The following is a 20,724-nucleotide window of genomic DNA, read 5'->3' as shown; positions in this document are numbered from 1 at the left end:
TTTTGGTTCAAAAATGGACTCAAAAAGACACACAAATTCAGGAGTCCTTAATTCTGAAATCCAAATGGGAAATTTTGAGAGTTCCTGGATTAGTTGTCAAGGTCAAAGAATGCTTCTTTATGATTCTTGGTTCTTCTTTCCAGGATCTTGGTTCCTCCCTGAGGAACAGAGTCACCTTTCCTTTTAAAAGTAGCACATTTTCTTGCAACTGGGCTGTTCTCTTAGCCTACTTCCTGTCAGTAGAAGACTGGAAGTCCAAGCGCATCTCCTCATTCTCAGTCTTTGCTTGATAATGTTTCTCATCTATGAATCTTCTGAGAATTTTGTGGGTTTCCTGTGAATCTTTTTATTAGATCAAATACAGAGCATTGCCATGAAAATGTGGTCTAAAGAGACAGCCAAAGATGTGACCATAAAATAACTGATTTCCTAAAATCCTACAAAAAAAAACCCCAAAACCCCAAAACATATAGTCACACCCTTGACTTTTATCTTTAGATCAAATTTTCATAGCCATGCCAGGATTCATCTTTGTTCAGAAGTCTTTTTGCATCCTGGCATTGTTACAGTTTGGAGGGGCTGAGGACATTTAGCACATGTGCTACTAAAGTGAGCACAAGGCGAGGTTATTTAAAACCTTCGGTTCTTGGGTTCCCTGGGTGGCTCGGAAGATTAAATGTCTGACTCTTCATTTTGTTCGGCTCAGGTCATGATATCAGGGTCGGGAGATGGAGCCCTGTGTTGGGTTCTGCACTCAATGTGGAGTTGGCTTGAGATTCTCTCTCTCCCTCTCCCTCTGCCCCTCCCCCTGGGCATGTCCACTCCCAAATAAATAAATAAATAAATAAATACTTTAAAAAACCATCAATTCTTGGTTCCTTCTTGTTTAATGATCCTCCCCTCAATTTATCCCTCTCTATTCTCATTTCACCAAGCAACAAGAAGAAAGCTGCATTACCAACACTTTGTTTGGAAATCTTATCTAGATGACACAGTTTAGTGAGTACATATTTCCACATAGCTGCAGGAACAGTTCATCCAAGTTTTCTGCTTCTACATAATCACAATGCTTCTTCCTTTAATTTCCAATATTTTCCTCCCACTTTATGGTAAGGTCTCATGCACAATATCCTCAACGTCCAAAGTTTTGCAATTTGTCTTCAAGGTTGCAAGCCGTGAAGCCCTCTCTTACGCCCTTCTCATGGCCACTGATGGATTCCAAAGCCATGCCCCAATTTTACAGGTTTTGTATGGCAACACCCTATTTCCACGTGCCAAAATGGATTTTGGCTACCCATTCGTGCATAAAAAAATACCTCAAAAGTTAGCATATGGAAAGATGAAAACAAACTTGTGTTATCTTACAGCTTCCATTCTTTAGGAGCAACCAGTAGCAGCTTAGATGACTTGGTTCCTGCTCAGGGTCTCTCAGTGTTGGATGGGCTGTGGTCACCTAAAGCCTTCATTGGGGAGGATCCCTTCCTGGGCTTCCTCACAGGTTTGTTGGAAAGCCTCGGATGATCTTTCTCTAGGTTCCCTCACATAGGTGTTTCTGCTGTATTGCTTCATATTGTGGCAGCTAGCTTCCCTCAGAGCAAGCAATCCAATAAAGATCACCCGAATTGAAGTTACAGTCTTTTTATAACCTAATTTAGAAAAGGCACTCCATCACCTCTGCCATTCTATTAACTAGAAGTTAGTCAAAAAGCTCAGCCCACACTCAGAAGGAGAAATTTTATGACATTATACCAAAAGCTAGGGATCCTTGGGGGCCCAGTTTAGAGGCTATCTGCTATAGTAATTAGAGAATGAATAGCACGCTATTTTTGTGTATGTAGAAAGAAAACAGAAAAAGGAATGCATATATATCTTCCTTATATCATCAAAATGAAACAATGCAAGGATAGCCCCAACACTAATAAGAATAGTTTCCTAAGAAAGAGAGGCAGAAAACAGAGGAAGGGACAAAAGTCAGAACTATTTTGGTGACTTGTTTGGTAGGTTTGGTTGTTGGAAACATGTAACTATTTTACATAATGATAATGAAAATCTCAAAAGAAAAGAAGCAATCCTTAAATATGGGATCTATTGATGGTAATTGAATTGGAGGTACCCATTAAAATGCAGAATTTTTCTCTTTTGAAATATCCTTCTAAAATAAAAGTATTTCATGTCCTTGTAACTGAAAAGCTTAGAATCAGTAGCAAAAATAACATCCTAGTAACCAGATTATGGGAACTGAATTTCATTTCCCATTAAAACAAACAAAGGTTCCTAGGGGAAATAATGGATTCCAGGTCGAGAGCTGGAAATGTACAAGATGAATCGGATATCTTGTGATTGATCACAACAAAGCTATTAAGGTCCATGGGTACCTGATAACAACACAAAAATGTCAACTGAAGCAGCTCCTTCTGGTCAAAGGTGGGGCAATTAAAATTCCAAAAAGAATAATGATTCTGATGAATTGAAATGCATCACAAATACAAAACTCCATTTTTTAATGATATTTATAAGGGAGGAGTGTGTTCTTTTGTGTTTGTTAGGACACATTGAATACTTCTGAAAAATGGCTGGTAAGGGTTAAGAATCAGGCATATTCCCTACCTTTCCTATAAAGAATCTATTTTAGGACAATCCTGTAGTTTTCTAAGATACTAGTTTGTAAATTCAGGAATAAAATTAAATGAGAAAATGATAGATCTACAATCCCTAATGAAATAATGCATCAGTGCAATGATCATCCAAGGCTGAAAAACCATTAGGTAGGAGTTTGGTAGAGAATATTATAATGGATTATCATCAGGTTGACAACACTTGAACTCTCTAATCAATGGAGCAGTCAGACATTTTGTTCTTTTTGATGTGATTTAGTTGAATATATACAGCACTTCTTACAAATTACTCTGGGGAGAAAAAGAGAAGAATGTACTCAAATTTCTAAGTCATGTTACTAGTTAATAGGAAGTTTAAGGCTCAGGGGACTACAGTAAATGATGCCATGAGGATACAATCAACTGTATACACACACACACACACACACACACACACGCTGCTCTATCAGAAATTTAAGAATCTAAAGTAATCGTAAGAGAATATTTAAATCATATTAGGGTGTCATAAAGACCTACCTAAGTATATAAGCAAAGGCATAATCATTACATAATTATTAAAAGCCGGATTTATGAAACCTCTCTGACCCTGAACTTACTATTGAGAAAATTAATCTCTGACTTCAAACACCTCACAATTGATTTATAGAAACAGATTCTTCTATAAATGATGGAGAAAGTATGTGGTCATGGAACTATTGTAGACCCAAAACCAATCTGGAAATGGTGTCTCTAAAACTGAATGTCTGTCTCAGAGCCTCTGTTTCCTAATCTATTAAATGGCAAGTATTTTTTGCTTAACACTTGCCATTGCAAGAGGACTGAATGAAATAATGTAAAGCGTCTGCAAATCTAAATCAGTCTTCACACAAAGAAATCATAACCATGTAGGACAGGTAATAGCAACAAGTGAATGGAACACACAACATACCTAGCTATTGGGTGGAGTGGGGGGGGGGGGCAGAATCATACTAAGGCAATAGGGAGTTTATGGAAATTTTCTGGGAAGGTCAGAGCTTGAGCTTTTTCCAGAGGAACCGCCTGAGGGATCTTACCCTGTGATTCTGAATATCTGCTCAACATCTGGTCCTGTGCATTGTGGACAGTCCAAACCTAGGTTTGTTACAAACACTGAAAGAAGAGGAATAATAGTATGCTAAAGTAGGAATTTCCACTGCGTTATATGGGCTCTAGATGAAGACTTTTGCTAATGATGGTACAAAAAATCACCTTTGAGGTGTCTATGGGTTGGGGTGAAGGGTCCTCCCGTCAATCAAGTAGTTTCCTTTCTCTCTTCAAATGATTATGTTCCCAATAGGGCTAAGAAATTTTAAATGAAAACATGGCAAGATAACTGCCTGGTCTGGTAAGCGAGAAATAAGCATAATCTTTTGAACTTTTATCAAATATGGAGTCTCTATAAGTGAATGAGTCACTTAGAAAATTTTCAATCTTTATCCATTTTTTTTTTTTTCCGCCTTAAAGAAAAAAATATCGTGAGTTTGCCAGGTACTAAATAGTCTTGCCTATAGCAAACCCCCCTGCACTGCCTCCGGCTAGAATTCCGTCGTCCCTATTTTTCCCTACATGTTATAAAACTGATATCATTTTTGAATTAAAATTTCTTTGCACTTAGGGAAGAGCCTACTTTTGCATGTCAGGCGTTCCTACGTGAAGCGGGGGTGTGGGGGGGAGTTCTCCATTGTTTTGATTTTACAAGTTGAGCATCTGAATCAGTCCTTTGCATGGTTGCAAATAGTTATGGTCTCCATTTCCCCCTAGAAGCTGGAATGCCACGAGCCACTTTGAATCGTGGTTAAGTGACAGGCGTGCATCAATCGGCCCACTCGGGTCCTGGTCGCCGCGGCTGGGCGGGAGGACGCCGGCGAAGGGCCGCCTCGCCCGGGTGCTCCGGGCTCCCGAGCAGCAGAGGGATGAGACACATGCGCACGGTTGGTCTCTTTGTGTGCGCCGGGAAGGGCTCGGCGTCGGTTTACACTTCCTAAGGGGGCAGAGACCTGGACCGCGAGCGGAGCTCGGGGACAGAAATGCACGTACACGCGGCCACTGCAATAAACCATCGTGTCGCTCCCGGTGGCTCCTCCGGCCGGAGCGTCCCCGCCGCCCCTGCCCCGGGGCCCAGCTGCGGGGCGGGCGCTGACAGCCCCGGAACGAGGAGCCGCGTCCGCAGGAATCCCGCACCCGGGGGGGCGCTGCGGGCAGAGGGGAGCCCGAGGGCTGGGATGGGGGCGCGACCCCGGGGCGCGGGGGGCGGGGGGAGCTCGCGGCCGAGCCGCGGGGGCTGGAGCGCGTCTGGCGGGCAGCTCGGAGCGCAGCCCCCCCGCGGGCCGGGGGAGGGAGCCGGCGGGCGCCTCGGCCCGCCCCTCCCCTCCGTCCCCTCCCTCCCTCCCTCCCTCCCTCCCTCCCCTCCCCTCCCTCCCCTCCCCCGCGCCGGGGAGCCGCGCGGTGCGCTCCGGCCAGCTGTGCGCCGCCGAGCGAGGCGCCAGCCCGTGGGTCTGCCGGGGGCGGCGGGCGGCGGGCGGCGGGGGGCGGAGGTGAGCCCGGAACGAGCGGGGCGGGCGCTGCTCGCGGCGCCGGGCCGCCTTCCCCGTCCGCGGCCGCCCTGCCACCCGCCCGCGTCCCCGCCGGCCGGAGCTCGGGGGACCGGGCGGCGGCTGGCTGGATGCGAGCCCTGCGCGGACCCGGCGGCGGACGGCGGCTCTCGACTCCGGGCAGCCGCTCGCGGGGGGGACGAGCCCCGGCGCGCCGGCCATGGCCTCCAACTTTAACGACATAGTCAAGCAGGGCTACGTGAAAATCCGCAGCAGGAAGCTGGGGGTGAGTGGCTCGCGGGGCTCCGGCTTCCCCTGCTCGCGTTCGGCGCGGCCGGCGGGGGGGGGGGGGGTGACCGCGCGGGGCCGGGGCGAGGGGGACCCGGCCCCTCCGCCGACAGCCGCACCTGCCGCGGGGCTCCGCACGCCGGGGCGGGGGCGAGGGCTCGGGGAGCCCCGGGTCCCCATCCTCGTGTGCGCGGGGCTGGTTTGGGCCGGACTGAGAAGTCGCGCAGACCGAAGGGCTTGTCGGGTTGAAGATGAATGAGCCGGGGGGGGGGGTATGTCCACGGTGCAACCCCGAGTGGGGTGTTTCTCCAAAGTGTGCGCCCTCCGGGGAGAATTGCTCGGCGTGCGGGAGGCGCACCGACGTCCGGGGTGTGTGTGTTCAGAATCACCATCTCCGAGACCCCGCTTCCCAAGCCCGTTTAGAATTTCTCCCTCGCTGCGCCCCAGCCCCGCGCGACCCCGCCCGCGACTCTCCGCGCCCCGAGCAGCCGCCGGGGGGCAGCTCCCTGGCCGTGTGCGCGCCCGGACAGGTGTACCTGCGTCCGCGTGCAGGCAGGTGTGTGCTGGCGGCCGCTGGCTCGGCGGCGCCCGCGACAGCAAAGTTTATGGACACCTCGCCGTAGTTCTTTCGCGAGAGATGTTCCGCCCGACTCGGGGGGGGGCGGGCAGTGTAGACCCCCGGGGGTTCGGAAGTTCTCTAGGGACCGGCCGAGGAGGTAAGAGGACGCGCCCACGGCCTCGGAGGCCCGGGTGGGAGCGGAGAGGCCGGGAGGGGAGAGGAGGCCGGGCAGCCGGGCGCAGGGCTCGGGGGCTCCGCCGACCCGGGGGGCGCAGGGGGGCGCGGGGGGGCGCGCCGCGGGAGGTGGGCAGGTCCGGAGCCAGGAAGGGACGCGCGGGTGCGGGCCCGAGAGCCGCATCAGCCGGATTCCCTGGATGTCCCTCCACCGCCCGGCTCGCAAAGTTCCAGTTCTGCGAAGCTCGGGAATCCTGGGGCAGCGCGGCCTTGAACGAGAACATTCCCCGCCCTCCGTGCTGGCCCGATGAATCCTCCAACTCGGGGAAGGCAAGAAGAGGAGGGACAAGTTCGTTTATTTCCTCGCTCAGCAAAAGGAAGAAAGACAGGAAAATAACGCTGACCGTATCATTCGAGGATCGCACCAAGGTAGGGCAGGCCCCAGACCGCCCCCCCAAGAGGAAGGAGCGCCGCGCACCCGGAGGGCTCGGTGGACGCAGGTGTGGGGCGCAGGAGGAAGGGGAAGGGCGGACTCGGGTTTTCGTGCCGCCCCTGCTGGGTGTCGCTTCGAAGATGCAGCCCGCACCCCGAGGAGACGGGGGACGCACTCCGGAACTTCAGCAGGTCTGTAGGAGCGGGGCGGACCCAACCGGGTGACCGCAAAGCCGCGCACCTGCCGCCCGGCGCCTCCTCGGAGCGCGGCTGCGCCCCAGCAGGGCCCGAGGGCACGCGCCGGGTGCGGCCGCCCGGCCCGGTCTCCAGCGCGGCCCGTGGGCAGAAAACCGCGCCTCGTTCTTTCCCAGGCAGCTAAGGAGGCACCCACGTGGGAAACTGCGGTTGTCCAGGAGGCTGAGGGCTTCTCGGAGCCGGGGCGCAGTGCACAACCCTGCCCCCCGCACGGGCCCAGCAGGAGAGAGCTGGAGGGGAGGACCGCTTCAGGAACTTGACCTCTGGAGCCCTTTGCTCTCCCACAGGGTGCTTGCTCATCCTTCTCGCTCTTTCCGTCTTCTTGGGATCTCAATTGTGTCTGACACCTCAGACATTATAAGCTAATGGAAGATTCAAGTCCCCCGGGGACAAGTGGATCTGCTTCCACCGAGTCACTGTGTACGTGAGAATGAGACTAAGGACTATAACCCCGAGAACCCTCGCTCCTTGTGCTCTTGGCCCCGGGGATGGGGTGGGGGGAGGGGGGCTGTAGGATTCTTCTCCCATCCCCCGCTTTCCAGGATTTCAGACGACAAAAACTGATTATGCCGCCTAATTAAAATATAAGCTCCAAGGAAAGAGCACTGACTGCTTCTTGGGTAACCATGGTGTTAACAGCCTTTGAAATGTCCTTTTAAAACACCATTCCTCCTAAAGATGTGTGCAAACGTATTTGCAATCCCAAAGCATCTCTTTCCATACAGACTGCTTGGAGATATGCCTTTGTAAAGGACACCCTTCAGGAAAAACAATAAAAGCATGTCTGTATGTAGATTAATCATAAATATAGATGAATTTTTGTCTTCTATTACTACTTGAGAAATGTGAACTTCAGAGTTTGGTGTCCAAACAGTTTTGTTTTAATATTAAATCGAAATATTAAGCTAAATTAACTGCTTATTTTGAAGAATATGATTTCTTTAAGAAAAACTTTAGAGACTTTCTTTTTTCAAAAAAAAAAAAGATTTTATTTATTTATTCATGAGTGACAGGCAGAGACACAGGCAGAGGAAGAAACAAGCTCTCTGTGGGGAGCCCAATGTGGGACTCAATCCCAGGACCCTGGGGTGATGCCTTGAACCAAAGGCAGAGGCTTAACCACTGAGCCACCCAGGGCCACAGGCAGACACTTAACCACTGAGCCACCCAGGCGTCCCATTAGAGACTTTCTATTCAGAATATTCTAGTGTTCAGAAGGGTGACTTCACATGACAAAACCTCCCGTACATGTTTCTGTGAAACTTAATAAGTTAAGTGGGTCTCAGAAGATAGTACACTCTAAGCAAGTACCGGGTGCCTTAAATATGAAAAATCATATCCTATGTCATAAAATAGGATTTATCTAAATATTAAAATTTCATTTTCATAGTTAATAATACATAATGCAAATTTTATGGACTCAGAACTATGGATTTTTCCAAATAAAATGATATTTTTAACTAAAGGATACATCATGATTCCTTTATGGTTTATGTTCAGAACTAAATATCAACATAAAAATTCTAATGAAATATGCACAGATATTTTATTTATGAAGTACATAACTCATGCTTTCAAAAAACAGATTTTATAATATTTAAGGGGAATAAAAAACCCTGGGCATGAGGCTAGTGGTATCAGATATTATTATGATATGAAAATATATTTTGAGATGAAATGTTCTACCAAAGTCTTTACTCCTTACATGTTAGTGTCTCCTGTTGTGCTGGAGGTGAGAAGAAAAGTGCTACTTGCCCTCTTAGGCTTGGGGACAACCCTGATAGAGGTGCTTCCAGGTTGAAGTGGGTGAAAGAACTCTTGCCATGGGTCTTCTTCCAGAATCTAGTGCTACCTGTTGAGGACACTTCTTTGGCCAGTTATTTGGGTGAAGTAGTAAGTGTTAAACTAATATTTGGAATGTTTGCTTTGAAATTTATCTTAACTCATTAATCAACCTATCTTCCACTCAGGAAAGTTATTTTGAAAAAAAATAGTATTATCTTGGATTTTTACCCTCGTCCTTTAAAAATATGTTTATTCAGTCATTACATTTTTAAAGGTATTAAATCATTAAGCATATAATGACATGACTTTAATAGTCATTTTTTATAGTCTGTTAAATTTTCGTTATAACCTATGACTGTTTCTATGAATATATTGTTTTCCTTTTGCATGATTTAAAAGCCCTTGCAATAGTGCAGTTCCTTTTGCCCCCTTACATGTTGCATGATTGGTATTATAATTCACAAGGTACCATGGTGGTCAGTCTTCTTTTTAAGGAAAGGTTATTTAAAAGCACTAATAAAACTAAAACAAAGCTAAAGTATGTTGGTCAAAATTGTTTATCTCTTAGCCTTTATTATTTGTTTCCTTCTGACCACTGATAGGTTAAATTTAGTGAGCAAGGCATAGATCATAACATATCCAACGTATTCTTGGTTTGCAGATTAGGAACTCAATCACTGAAACCATTAATATAACTTTATACATGGCTTATTGATTCTATAATGTAGCAAAGGTAAATGCACCATTATGGAGGGGCACCATCATGACCATCATTAACATCACTGTGCAAATTCCAGACTGCCATAGTTTGACTAATTCTGGACTCAGCCCTCACATCCATGTTTTCAAGGAATTCTGTGCAAATACATCAATGTGAATATTCATGTACACAGGCATCTTGTACACAGACAAATAGTATTTTACACAAATTGTTTTCATGTACACAGGCATCTTGTACACAGACAAATAGTATTTTACACAAATTGTTTTCTATTTCTCAAAGTCAGACGAAAGATTTGTACTGGCTTGTGTGGGCATCAAAGGAATGTCTCAAGATAGAGTTGGCATTTGCACATTCAACAAATGATCAAATAATTATGGAGCATCTACTTTTATTAGGTGGCATGTATGTGTGCGTGTGTGTGTCTGTGTGTGCACGCGTGCGCGTGTGTTAGAGAGAGAGAGAGAGAGAGAGAGACTGTGAAAGTCCCAAAGTCATGTTGTATTGATCAGGGTCATGAACAGCAAACACCTCCTACATCACTACTACTCATAGTACATGAGGCCAGTTAATAGTCACTTTTCCCCAAGTCTGGCTGTAAGGGAAGCAGGGAAATGTAAAGGAACATCTGGAGTGTGTGAGGAGCCCCAACTTTATCTATTCAGGATTTTCTCTTTTGCATAGTCTCCATTTGTTTCTTTTTTTTTTTTTTAATTTTTTTTTTCAACAACTTATTGTGACTTCATCCACATCTTGCCCTCTCTTCCTCCTTGATTAAAACCTCGAGACACTTCCATTCCTGGCTTGATGGTTATTGATCTTCTTCTTATAAATTCTTGGGGTTTTCCCGTCCTTCCACAAACAGCTTTCTTCTGATGATAGAGGAGAGTAGTTTTTCATGGAAGATGTTTATGAAAATTTACACACCCTACAGAAGCTCATTCATTAATATAAATGGGAATTTTCATGTGTGCGTTTCCTTATTTTTTTTTTCTGATTAGAGCAAGTAAAGATTTCTTTGGTTTTCCAAATATCTAGAAAATATTTGATGAAGAGCTATTTTTATCTTGTATGACATGCATTATCAATTTGCCAAGAATTAGATGCATTAAATATATTTAAGATAAAATGTACAGATAACTTAATGACTTTGACCATTCATTAAAGCTCAAAAGAACTCTCAGGATCATTACTTCAGATATGAATTCTCAATCTATTGATTTAAGACAAGGAAATTGCATTGGATGTACTTAATCTTTACTCATTCTAGAATATACCGTATCCTGGACATTGCTTTCTGAAAATGATCCATTATATCCATGGTTATTTATCATTTATCTCTTTCTCATTAAGTATGGAATTAATAAAGTATGAACATTCTAACTATTTTAGTTATTTTTATTTTAGATTTTTGTTCATGGTGACTATTATGCATGTGTTTAACACTATATGCATTCCACTTAATTTCTGTATCTATGTCTATATTTATCTATCTATATACCTCTACAAGAATTACTGGATCTTAGACTTTCAGACTTGAAAAAAGTCTTGTATACCTGCTGTAGAATCCCTATATATTAATCTGTTTGCAATTGTATGTGTGTATGACATTTCAGGTATTTTCAGAAACTAGTGAGACATTTGTCTTTTTAAAAAATCCTATGCTGCGCACGTGAGCGTGCCTAATATTTTTTGAACTTTCAAGACTTAAAGCCAGAAACAAGGAAATAAAAGTAAGCATAACTGTAAAAATGCTTTGCTGGATTTTGATATTAAATGATTATGTCTGTGCACTACCTGGGGCAAACCATTAAATCAGGAGTGAAATATAAAAGTTCACATCTCAGTTTTTATCTTAATATATTTACACATGACTGCTGGCAAAGTGAATCTTAAAAATTGGCATTATCTCAGATAACAAAGATTATAGTCAGTACTTAGGGAAATCTTTCAAATGACTGAACTAAATTGTGAGTAGGGTAATTATACGGAGGTCAAATATCTTGTAAGATTTACATTGCCAGTTTCCTTAAATGTCTTTCAAAAGTGCTCAATAATGGTTGATATTTAGGAGCAGTCTGAAATAACACACAAAAATAGTTTAATTTGAAGCTTATGTATTTGAAATAGATGTGATCCATTTTTGTTGAAGTATTTTTGTTGTAATATGTTGTTCTGTTTCGATCATAATAACCCATGTGAATACCATTGAATAGGACTATTAAGTATTCATATCTTTGGTCTGTTTCTTTCTTTTTTTTTTAAGATTTCATCTATTCGAGAGAGAGAGAGAGAGAGAGAGAGAGGCAGAGACACAGGCAGAGGGAGAAGCAGGCTCCATGCAGGGAGCCCGACAAGGGACTCGATCCCGGGTCCCCAGGATCAGGCCCCAGCCAAAGGCGGCGCTAAACCGGGCTGCCTGTTTGGTTTGTTTCTATTCACATTCACTTCATTTCAGAGACTATGCAAAGATAGAAAGCAAGCAATACAAACAAAATAAAAATTACCTGTTTTTCCACCGTGATCTTCTCTAAATTTCATAAATTTTGAAGTTTTAGCTTTAAGGAAAAAATAATTTCTATCAAATGGGACAAACTGTGTTGAAAGAGAATACTCTAACTTCTTTACTTCAGTTTCATTGCTTTTGTCTCACGTGACTCACAGGATCTTTTTTTTCTTCAAACTCTGGTAGCTTTGTCCAAAGAGCTCAAGAATGTAGGTAGAGAACATTTTCATTAACTTTCTGCATAAATCTCCATTAGTTTTAATTTAAGATACAGAACAGGATTATCCTTTGAGTACTTACTTCCTTTTTACATTGAAACGCTATTCCTGAATGAGAGTATTGCACCTGTCAGTCAAATTGAATGCAATAAGAAATGATATTTTGTTATTAGCAGAGAACAGAAACTCATTTAATAAAGAAATGCTCTCATGTTGTTTGAAATAAATGAGATTTGTAATATGTGAACATGTGAAAAGTGCGTCTCCTGTTATTATACTAAATTCATTTTAAAAAGCTTGGCTGATATTTTGGCTTAATAGTAAAATGACTGAGAGGACAAACACTTTGAAGTTTGATTTAAGGCTTCATTAAAGTAACATACTCGTTTTACGTTTTGGTGTACCGTGCATTTTACAGCTTATAAAGAATTTCCATGTGTATTTTCTTACATAATTTTCCCAGCATGCTTTTGAAAGCATATTTGATTTTACCGTCATTTAATTTTACCTTTTATACATAAACTCAAATCCCAAAGAAGTAAAGTGAATCAACCAGAGTTACAGAAACACAGATTGGGTTTGTGCGTGAATGTGTATACTCAAATCTAGGTATCATGACTGCAGATGCACTGTTCTATCTAAAGGCAGCAGTTCCTGCTTTGCAACGTATGTAGACAGGTAGCAACACAGCTATGTGTACTATTCAAAGTAATGTGCTTTCTTCAGTTGGTTTCTTAGTGTAAAGCTAATATTATCATTCCCTTGACTCCGCTTTAAGTCACTTACATTGCAGATAAAAGTGCTCCTTGAGGGTGGAAGGTGGTGGAAATGGCTGAAGATGATCAAAGACAAGACTTCCAATTGTAAGCGAAGTAAGTTCTGGAGATGTAATGTATAGCATGGTGACTATGGCTAGCCATACAATATTGTATTTTTTAAAGTTCCTAGGAGAGTGGATCATAAAAGTTCTCATCACAAGAGAAAAAGTTGTGCCTAGGTGAGGTGATGGATGTTAACCTAGTGTGGCGATCATTTCACAGAGTATACATATATCAAATAGTTATGATGTACACCTTAAACTTATACAATGTAATATATCAATGACAGTTCAATAAAACTGGGAAAAAAAGTGCTATTTTGTGAGAGAATTTATACTGCAATAAGGAGATACTATGCAGATATTTTTCCAGACCACTTTGAATGGATGTGATTTCGTTTTCATTGTACCATCTAAAATAGCTATTTTCTCCTTTTAAGAATGGAGAACAGGCTCCAAAATGCAGCTTATAGGGTCTATGTAGAATTTAAAATATTTTAAAAAGGTTGAGATCTCTTTATTTTAGCATTACCTGTATTTATGAAGAAGGATCTTTTAAGAAAATTATAGAAAGGATTATGTTTAACAATGAAAAATGAGTTCATTTAAAAAAACATAGTTTAAAAGTAGTACATATTTACTGGGATCTGGCAAATAGTGTGACAGTGTTACCCAAATCCCTACACATTGGGCAGTACTAAACCATACCATGACCTCTACCTGTGAGGCTTGGTTATTTATCTGTTGTGTTGCTTGCTACTTTTAAGGGGAAGGAATTGAACTAGATATACTTAAATGATGTTCCTTTTTTTTTAGTTCTTATTTTAAAAAATGTCTATATGCTTTTCTGTTACTTATGTGTAGGTATTTTTATAACATTTGTATATATAAACATGTACAATTATTTTTCTCCTCATGATTTTTTCTTTGTAAATATGAAATTGATTTTCTCTGACCATTCAGTATCCTTTAAAATATGTTGTATGTACGTTTTATATGTGTTTACATGTGTGTATATATGTACATACATATATACATGCACACACATATATGTGTTATATATTAAATATAATGATTTATATTTTCAGATGTCATATGAGTCCTTACACGCTGAATTACATACAAATATAATAGGAAGGATAACAGGAGAAGAAAATGTACATAAAATGTCTTAATGGGGGATCCCTGGGTGGCACAGTGGTTTAGCGCCTGCCTTTGGCCCAGGACGCGATCCTGGAGACCCGGGATTGAATCCCACGTCGGGCTCCCTGCATGGAGCCTGCTTTTCCCTCTGCCTGTGTCTCTGCCTCTCTCTCTCTCTCTCTCCCTCTCTGTGTGACTGTCATAAATAAATTTAAAAATTAAAAAAAAGTCTTAATGGCATACTAGCTGAGTTTTTATTAAAATAATTATTACATATTCACATTATTCTTTGGAAAAAAATACTGATATCAGTCTAAAATTGAAATTTAGCGTATCTTTTGAAAGCTATAGCTTTTAAAGGTTTGCAACCAGTAAGAGAAAATTTTTGATCTCTGTTTACATAACCCTTGTGAAATTTCTGATATATTATTCAAGAAAAAGAATGAAAGTCTACTTTTTACATATTTGAACTTGCTTTGAAAGTATGCCTTTTCATTTAACTTACTAGGAAACAGGCATGCATCTCCCTGGATGTTTTAAGGACCCTGAGGCTGTGCTATGGAAAGCAGCCCTGTCATCATTTTCCTGATGCTTTTATAGACTTCATTACGTTTTGGAATCTTTAAGTATTAGCTCTGTAAGTCTTCTAAACAAAAGTGCATCTAGTGCCAAATCGTGATGCTGAGTTTAACTGGAAGCTACCAAATTATAAGTGTGAAATATGTTTTCTGTACATTGAAAATGACAGCTATGTAGAACTCTGATGGCTACTTAACACACATTCGGTCTCCCTGGGTCTTGCTCATGGATATGCTTTTGGGGGTTTTTAATGTGGTACTATGATCGATAATCATTATCATACAGTGAGGATTTGGGGAAAAAGTAAAGAAAATGTGAGATTTGTTAGACCACTGCACGCTACCAAAACCGCTGTTATTAGTCCTGAGACCTTATGAATTGGCATCCCAAAAAATAAAGTCAGTTATGCAACAAATCAGTCACAAAATGCTAATATAAGACTTTATAATGTGAATACAAAAATGTTAAGTAGAAATTTCTTTGAGGGACAGAAATTCACTTCTGAAACAATGTAGTAGGCATAACTCAAAATTTTCTAGAGACTTATGGTCATTCTTTCTTGATTCACAGCTGACACTTCTGCCAGCAATATGGCTACTCACAAAAGACTTCCTTCTACTTTGTGTTCTAGTCTATGTAATTACAATACCATGGCTGTTTAAATCGTACTTAATTAAAAACTCAGTAAGTTCTGAATGATGCTGTGATGGTTTTCCTTATTGGAGATTCAATGGTTTAAACCTTATTAAAGAAAAAAACCCAATAGTTTAAAGTCAATTTTATACCTTCGTAGGTCTGGGTTTTTGGCTATGCAAGGCAGTCACTGCAGCATAGCACCTCATTCTTGGTATCTCAGAGGTTTTGTTGTTATTGTTGTTGTTGTTGTGTCTTTGTTGCCTACTTAAGGAGACAAAGCATGAATGGATGTGTGAGGAGAGAGAATTGGGGCAATATATGGCAAATACCTACTGAGTACACAGAGACAGTATGTGCTTTGTGGTTTGCAGAGAAAATAACACCAAGATGAGAAATTATGAGTAAAGAAGGCTTTGTTGTGAGTTCCATGAAGAAGGAACTGCATACCTAATTCATAATATGTGTCTGTATGGGTGAGGAGCATTGAGGTAAAGGCCCAGAATACACGGCTTATAATGTTCTAAGGACCTAAGTCACTGATGCATTTTATGAGAAGGGTTAATGCTAATTCTCAACCTAGCAACATCCCTGAATCGTGAGGGTATAGAATTCATTGTAGTAGAGTAGTAGTTGGGCAAGAAGACCAATGAAGGGTGAATTTTCCTCTTGTTTGTTTTACTTCTGTTTCACTTCTGGTGAATCACTGACATAGAAGTTTTTTTTTTTTTTTTTTTCCCTAGCACTGAGAAGGAGGTCTTCTATAATTATTTGCATTGAGAAATTAGCTGTCTTATTTTCACCTTTTGAAATCATTAGATTTTTCCCCTCTACCTGCATTTAATGCTCACATTTTCTGGTTTTCAGGAATTTTGCTATGCTATGTGTAAAATGTAGTTTTAATTCTATTTATTATTCTTGGGTTTAAAGTGCTTCTGGATTTTTATAACTTAGTATGTTTCTTCAGTTCTGAAAAACTACTTGCTATTTCCCCTTCCATCATATCAATTCTGTCCATTCTTTTCTCTTCTTCCTTACTCATATGCTAGATCATTTGTACCATATTTTTCTGTGCTACTCTGCTTTTCTTCTTTTTCATTTTTTTTGTCACTCCAAGCTTCAGGATGGATATTTTCTTCAGACATACCTTCCATTTCACTAATTTTCTACTCAATTGTGAATAATCTACTATTAAATTTACTGCTCGTAATCAGTTTAAGTTATTTTTTGGGTCTACAATTTTCAGTTGGTCTTGCTTTTTAAAATATCCTGTAGAAATAAATTCTCATTTTTTCTGTGGTAGACTTGATACCTATCAGACTGATCCCAGTATTGTATTTGTCCAGCTTTTTTGATTGTCAGCATGCAGGCTGGTCTGAGTTACCTCGTGTTAGTACACCACTAACAGGGATGGAACATTCTCAGTGGTTCAATTTTGTGGTTATTTCCATGTGGGGAAACAGAGAGCCACGTGGTCCTCCAGAATGCCACTGAGAGCCAAGAGAGTTGACTGTAGCTCATCCTTAGTGGTGAGCCTCTCTTCTTGTGGTAATTTTTATCTTGGATATTTTCAGACAGATTCTCTCTCTGTGTAGGACAATTAGGGTTTGTGATAGTGAAATTGGAAACAAAAATGAAGGTATTTGAATGTTATGACTGTCACAGGTAGCGTGTGTGTGTATCCTGCCTCTGCATAAAAATGGAGGGAAATGAGAAAAGCAGTTTTTTAGCCTGCTCTAGCATTTGACTTAATGAACAAGGCCAAATATTTCTGTCCCTTTCCACAGTGGTTCTTAATGCTGGAGGCATATTACAATCATAGGAGATGATTTTTGAGTTTTGTTGGGTTTTTTGTTTTGTTTTAGTAAATACTAATGACAAGTTCTGCTTCTAGAGATTCGTATTTAGTTGATCTCTGGGCAATAGAATTGTTTGTTCATTTGTGATTGTTTCATTTGGTATTAATCTACCCAAGCAATTCTACAATAAATGACATGCATTTCCCCAGAAAAGGAATTCAAAACAAGTTATCACTATATATCACCACAGAACCCTACTGACCTAGAATAAATAGGTATAATATGCCTCTGTAAGTAGTTAGATTAATTAACAGTAGTCATCATTTTATTTGTCACCCAGGATTTCAATCTTTTTCTACATATTTGGAAAGTGCCCTCCATCATCAATATTATGGGTGTTGAAGATAAGAAATAATACCTCACATTATAGAAGATGAAATGTCAAAAATAGTCTTTCCTCCTATCTTTTGCTGCTTGGGCGTGAGAAATGAGCTAGGTATTACCAATTACATGGCCAGACTTTGAGGTAGTGATAAAAGGCAACCAGGATAGGGATCTTCACAGAGAACAACAGAGTAATTGTTTCTACTGGATTGATTTATTGATGCAAAAGTATAAGCAGTGTAAACTGTTGTACCTACTGTCCAAAGGCAGTAGTGTCACCAAGAAACTTAATGATTTAAGAGATCACTTATGGTTCTTCAGGCTTGAACCTGGCTCTCCAGCCCTCTCTTCCTAATTTGAAGTAATGAAATATTTAATAAATTTCCTTCAATCTAAATCAGCCACTGTCAACTTCTCTTCCGATGAAGAGCAACTAATACCTCTGACAGATAAAATGGCATTACTGGAAGTGACCCAATTAAATTTTAGAATACACTAGAATAATTAATTTTTAAAGTAATGGGTATTAAATATCTTTCCATACCAATATGTAGACACTAGAATTCATTTTCTATTGTAGTCACTGCGAGTTTGTACAGTAAGCACACCATTAGTGAATTACTCTGTTCACCCATGGAGATGAGTAGGATCTTTGAAGAGAGCATACTTTCAGTCCATATAATTAAGAGAATGTTTGTTTCAAAAGAGGGACCCACACAAATATACCCAATGAATTTTTTACAGAAGTGCAAAAGCAAACCAGTGAAGGAAATGTTCAGCAAATGTTGCTGGAGTAGTTGGACATCCCGAGGCAAAATAAATGAACCTCAACATAAACCTCAGACTTTGTAACTCAAAATAGATCATGGACTTACGTGTAAAAAGTAAAACTATAAAATCTTTGACAAAACATATAAGAAAATCTTTGGAAACTGGATCTGGGCAAAGAGTTCTTGGACTTGACATCAAAAGCATAAGCTGTAAAAGGAAAAATTGAGCAATTAACCTCATCAAAATTAAAAAAAATGTTTGCTCTGGGAAAGAGCCTGTTAAGAGGATGAAAAAAAAATTGCTATAGAACCAGGGAAAATATTTACAATCTACATATCTCTAACAACGAGCTAGTATTAGTATTTTAAAAAAACTCTTAAAATTCTATGGTAAAACTTAAAAAACAACAATTAGAAAATGGGCAAAAGACATGAACTGACACTTCACAAAAGTTGCTCTACAGATGGCAAATAAGCACATGAACAGATGTTCAGTATTATTAGCCATTAGGGAGATGCAAATTAAAACCACCCTGAGCTCTCAATACACACCTACTGGAAAGGCTAAAATAAAAAACAGTGACAACCCCAAATGCTGGCAAGAAGGCAGAAAAACTGGATCACTTGTACATTGCCATGGGAATGTGAAACGATGGTTCAGATACTCTTCTTGAAAGCAATTTGGCAGTTTCTTAAATGAATTATATAACTGCCGTACAACCCACCCATTGCAGTCTTGGACATTTGTCCCAGAGACATGAGAACTTTCTGTCAACGGACAAAGCTATACACGAATGTTCATAGCAGCTTTATTGGAAACACCTTGAAACTGAAAAGAAACCAGATGTCCATCACTGGGTGAATGGTTAAGTATTAACTATAATGTATGCATATCATGTGACACCATTCAGTGATAAAAAGGACTAAACTATTAACGCACAACCATGAATCTTCAGAGGATTATATTGAGTGTGTGGGGAAAAAAAAAAGAACAATCCCAAAAGGTTATAAACTGTGTGATTTCCTTTATGTAATATTTTTGAGATACAAAATTCTGGAAATGAAGAACAGGTTAGTAGTAGCCAGAGGTTATGGACAGGGAAGCAGGCGTGGAGTTTGTGTGTGGCTGTGGCTGTGCTGATAAAAGCACAGCGTGAGGGATCCCTGTGCTGATGGGAACGTTCTGTATCTGGACTGTGTTCAATTCGGGATCCTGGCAGTAATATTGGATTATAGTTTTATCAGATGTTCCCATAGGGGAAAACTGAGTAAAGGCACAGGGTCACTCTGTATTACTTATCATACCTGCATGTGGAGCTACAATTATCTCAAAATAAAAAGGTGTCATTAAAAAAAATGTAAGAGGGGCATCAAAATGTAGCCCTATTTTACAAGCACGAGAAGTGATCCTTTGGGTCCCAGTTATTATGGGAGTAGTTTATAAAAATTGAAAGAGCACAGTCTTTGGCATTAATCAGTTTAGATTTAATTACCAGCTCTGCCTGTGGGAACTCTCACATACCATTGAGCCTTACTTACCTTTCTTATTTGTAAAATGGGTTGCAAACCTCATTGTATTTTGTCAACATTAAGTAGATGATGTTTTACAAGATCTAAAACCGTGCTTGGTCTAGGATGTACAAAATCCTTGAAAGAGCTTTTTATTTTATTTTTTAAAAGATATTTATTTATTTATTCATGAGAGAGAGAGAGAGAGAGAGAGAGAGGCAGAGACACAGGCAGAGGGAGAAGCAGGCTCCATGCAGGGAGCCTGGACTCCATCCCAGGTCCCCAGGATCACTACCTGAGCCAAAGGCAGACTCTCAACCGCTGAGCCACCCAGGTATTTCTTGAAAGAGCTTTTAAACGGATGCCCCAAGCTTCTTGGGACAGTTCTTTGGAAAGGAACACAGGTCCTTCCAGCTCTCCTGAACTGGGGCTCCCTGAGCAAAGAAAGCTTATTGTGAGAAATGTTGCAAGGAACATAGGAGCACAGGTATCTCTATGAGATCTTGATTTTAATTTCTTTGGATCTATATCCACAGAAAGGGATTTCTGGATCATACACTATTTCTATTTTTAATTTTTTGAGGAACCTCCATATTGTTTGCCATAGTGGCTGCACCAATTTGTTTTCTAGCCATCAGTGCCCAAAGGTTTCTTTTTCTCCACATCTGTGCCAGTGCTTGTTATCTTGGCTTTTTGATGAGAGCCATTTAACAGGTTTGAAATGTGCAGTGATATCTTATTATAGTTTTGATTTCTATTTCCCTGATGATTAGGGGGCCTCTTTATGTACCTTTTGCCATTTGTATGTTTTTGGAAAACTGGCTATTTAAGTTCTCTGCCCATTTTTTAACTGTGTTGTTAGGTTTTTTGCTATTGAGCTGTATGAGTTCTTTATGTAGTTTGGATATTAACCCCTTATTAGATACACGTTTTGCAGTTACTTATTTTCTTCAGCTCCGCAGGTTGCCTTTTAATTTTGTTGGTGGTT

General features: G+C 41.0%; 1 protein-coding gene across 2 annotated transcripts in view; it reads left to right on the top strand.

The window, feature by feature from the left end:
* Nucleotides 1–5,255: 5,255 nt before the first annotated feature.
* DOK6 (docking protein 6) overlaps nt 5,256–20,724 on the top strand; it is a 369,596-nt gene continuing 354,127 nt past the window's right edge. The window contains exon 1 of one of the 2 annotated variants that reach the window (XM_025422049.3): nt 5,256–5,450. In XM_025422049.3, coding sequence (XP_025277834.3) covers nt 5,385–5,450 — 66 coding nt within the window. In that variant the 5' untranslated portion in view covers nt 5,256–5,384. The remainder of the gene's footprint in view (nt 5,451–20,724) is intronic. The other variant, XM_035700481.2, reaches the window with a different exon arrangement.

This window comes from Canis lupus, chromosome 1 (genome assembly GCF_003254725.2).
Source record: "Canis lupus dingo isolate Sandy chromosome 1, ASM325472v2, whole genome shotgun sequence".
Lineage (NCBI taxonomy): Eukaryota > Metazoa > Chordata > Mammalia > Carnivora > Canidae > Canis > Canis lupus.
This window is presented reverse-complemented; position numbering and strand designations above follow the sequence as displayed.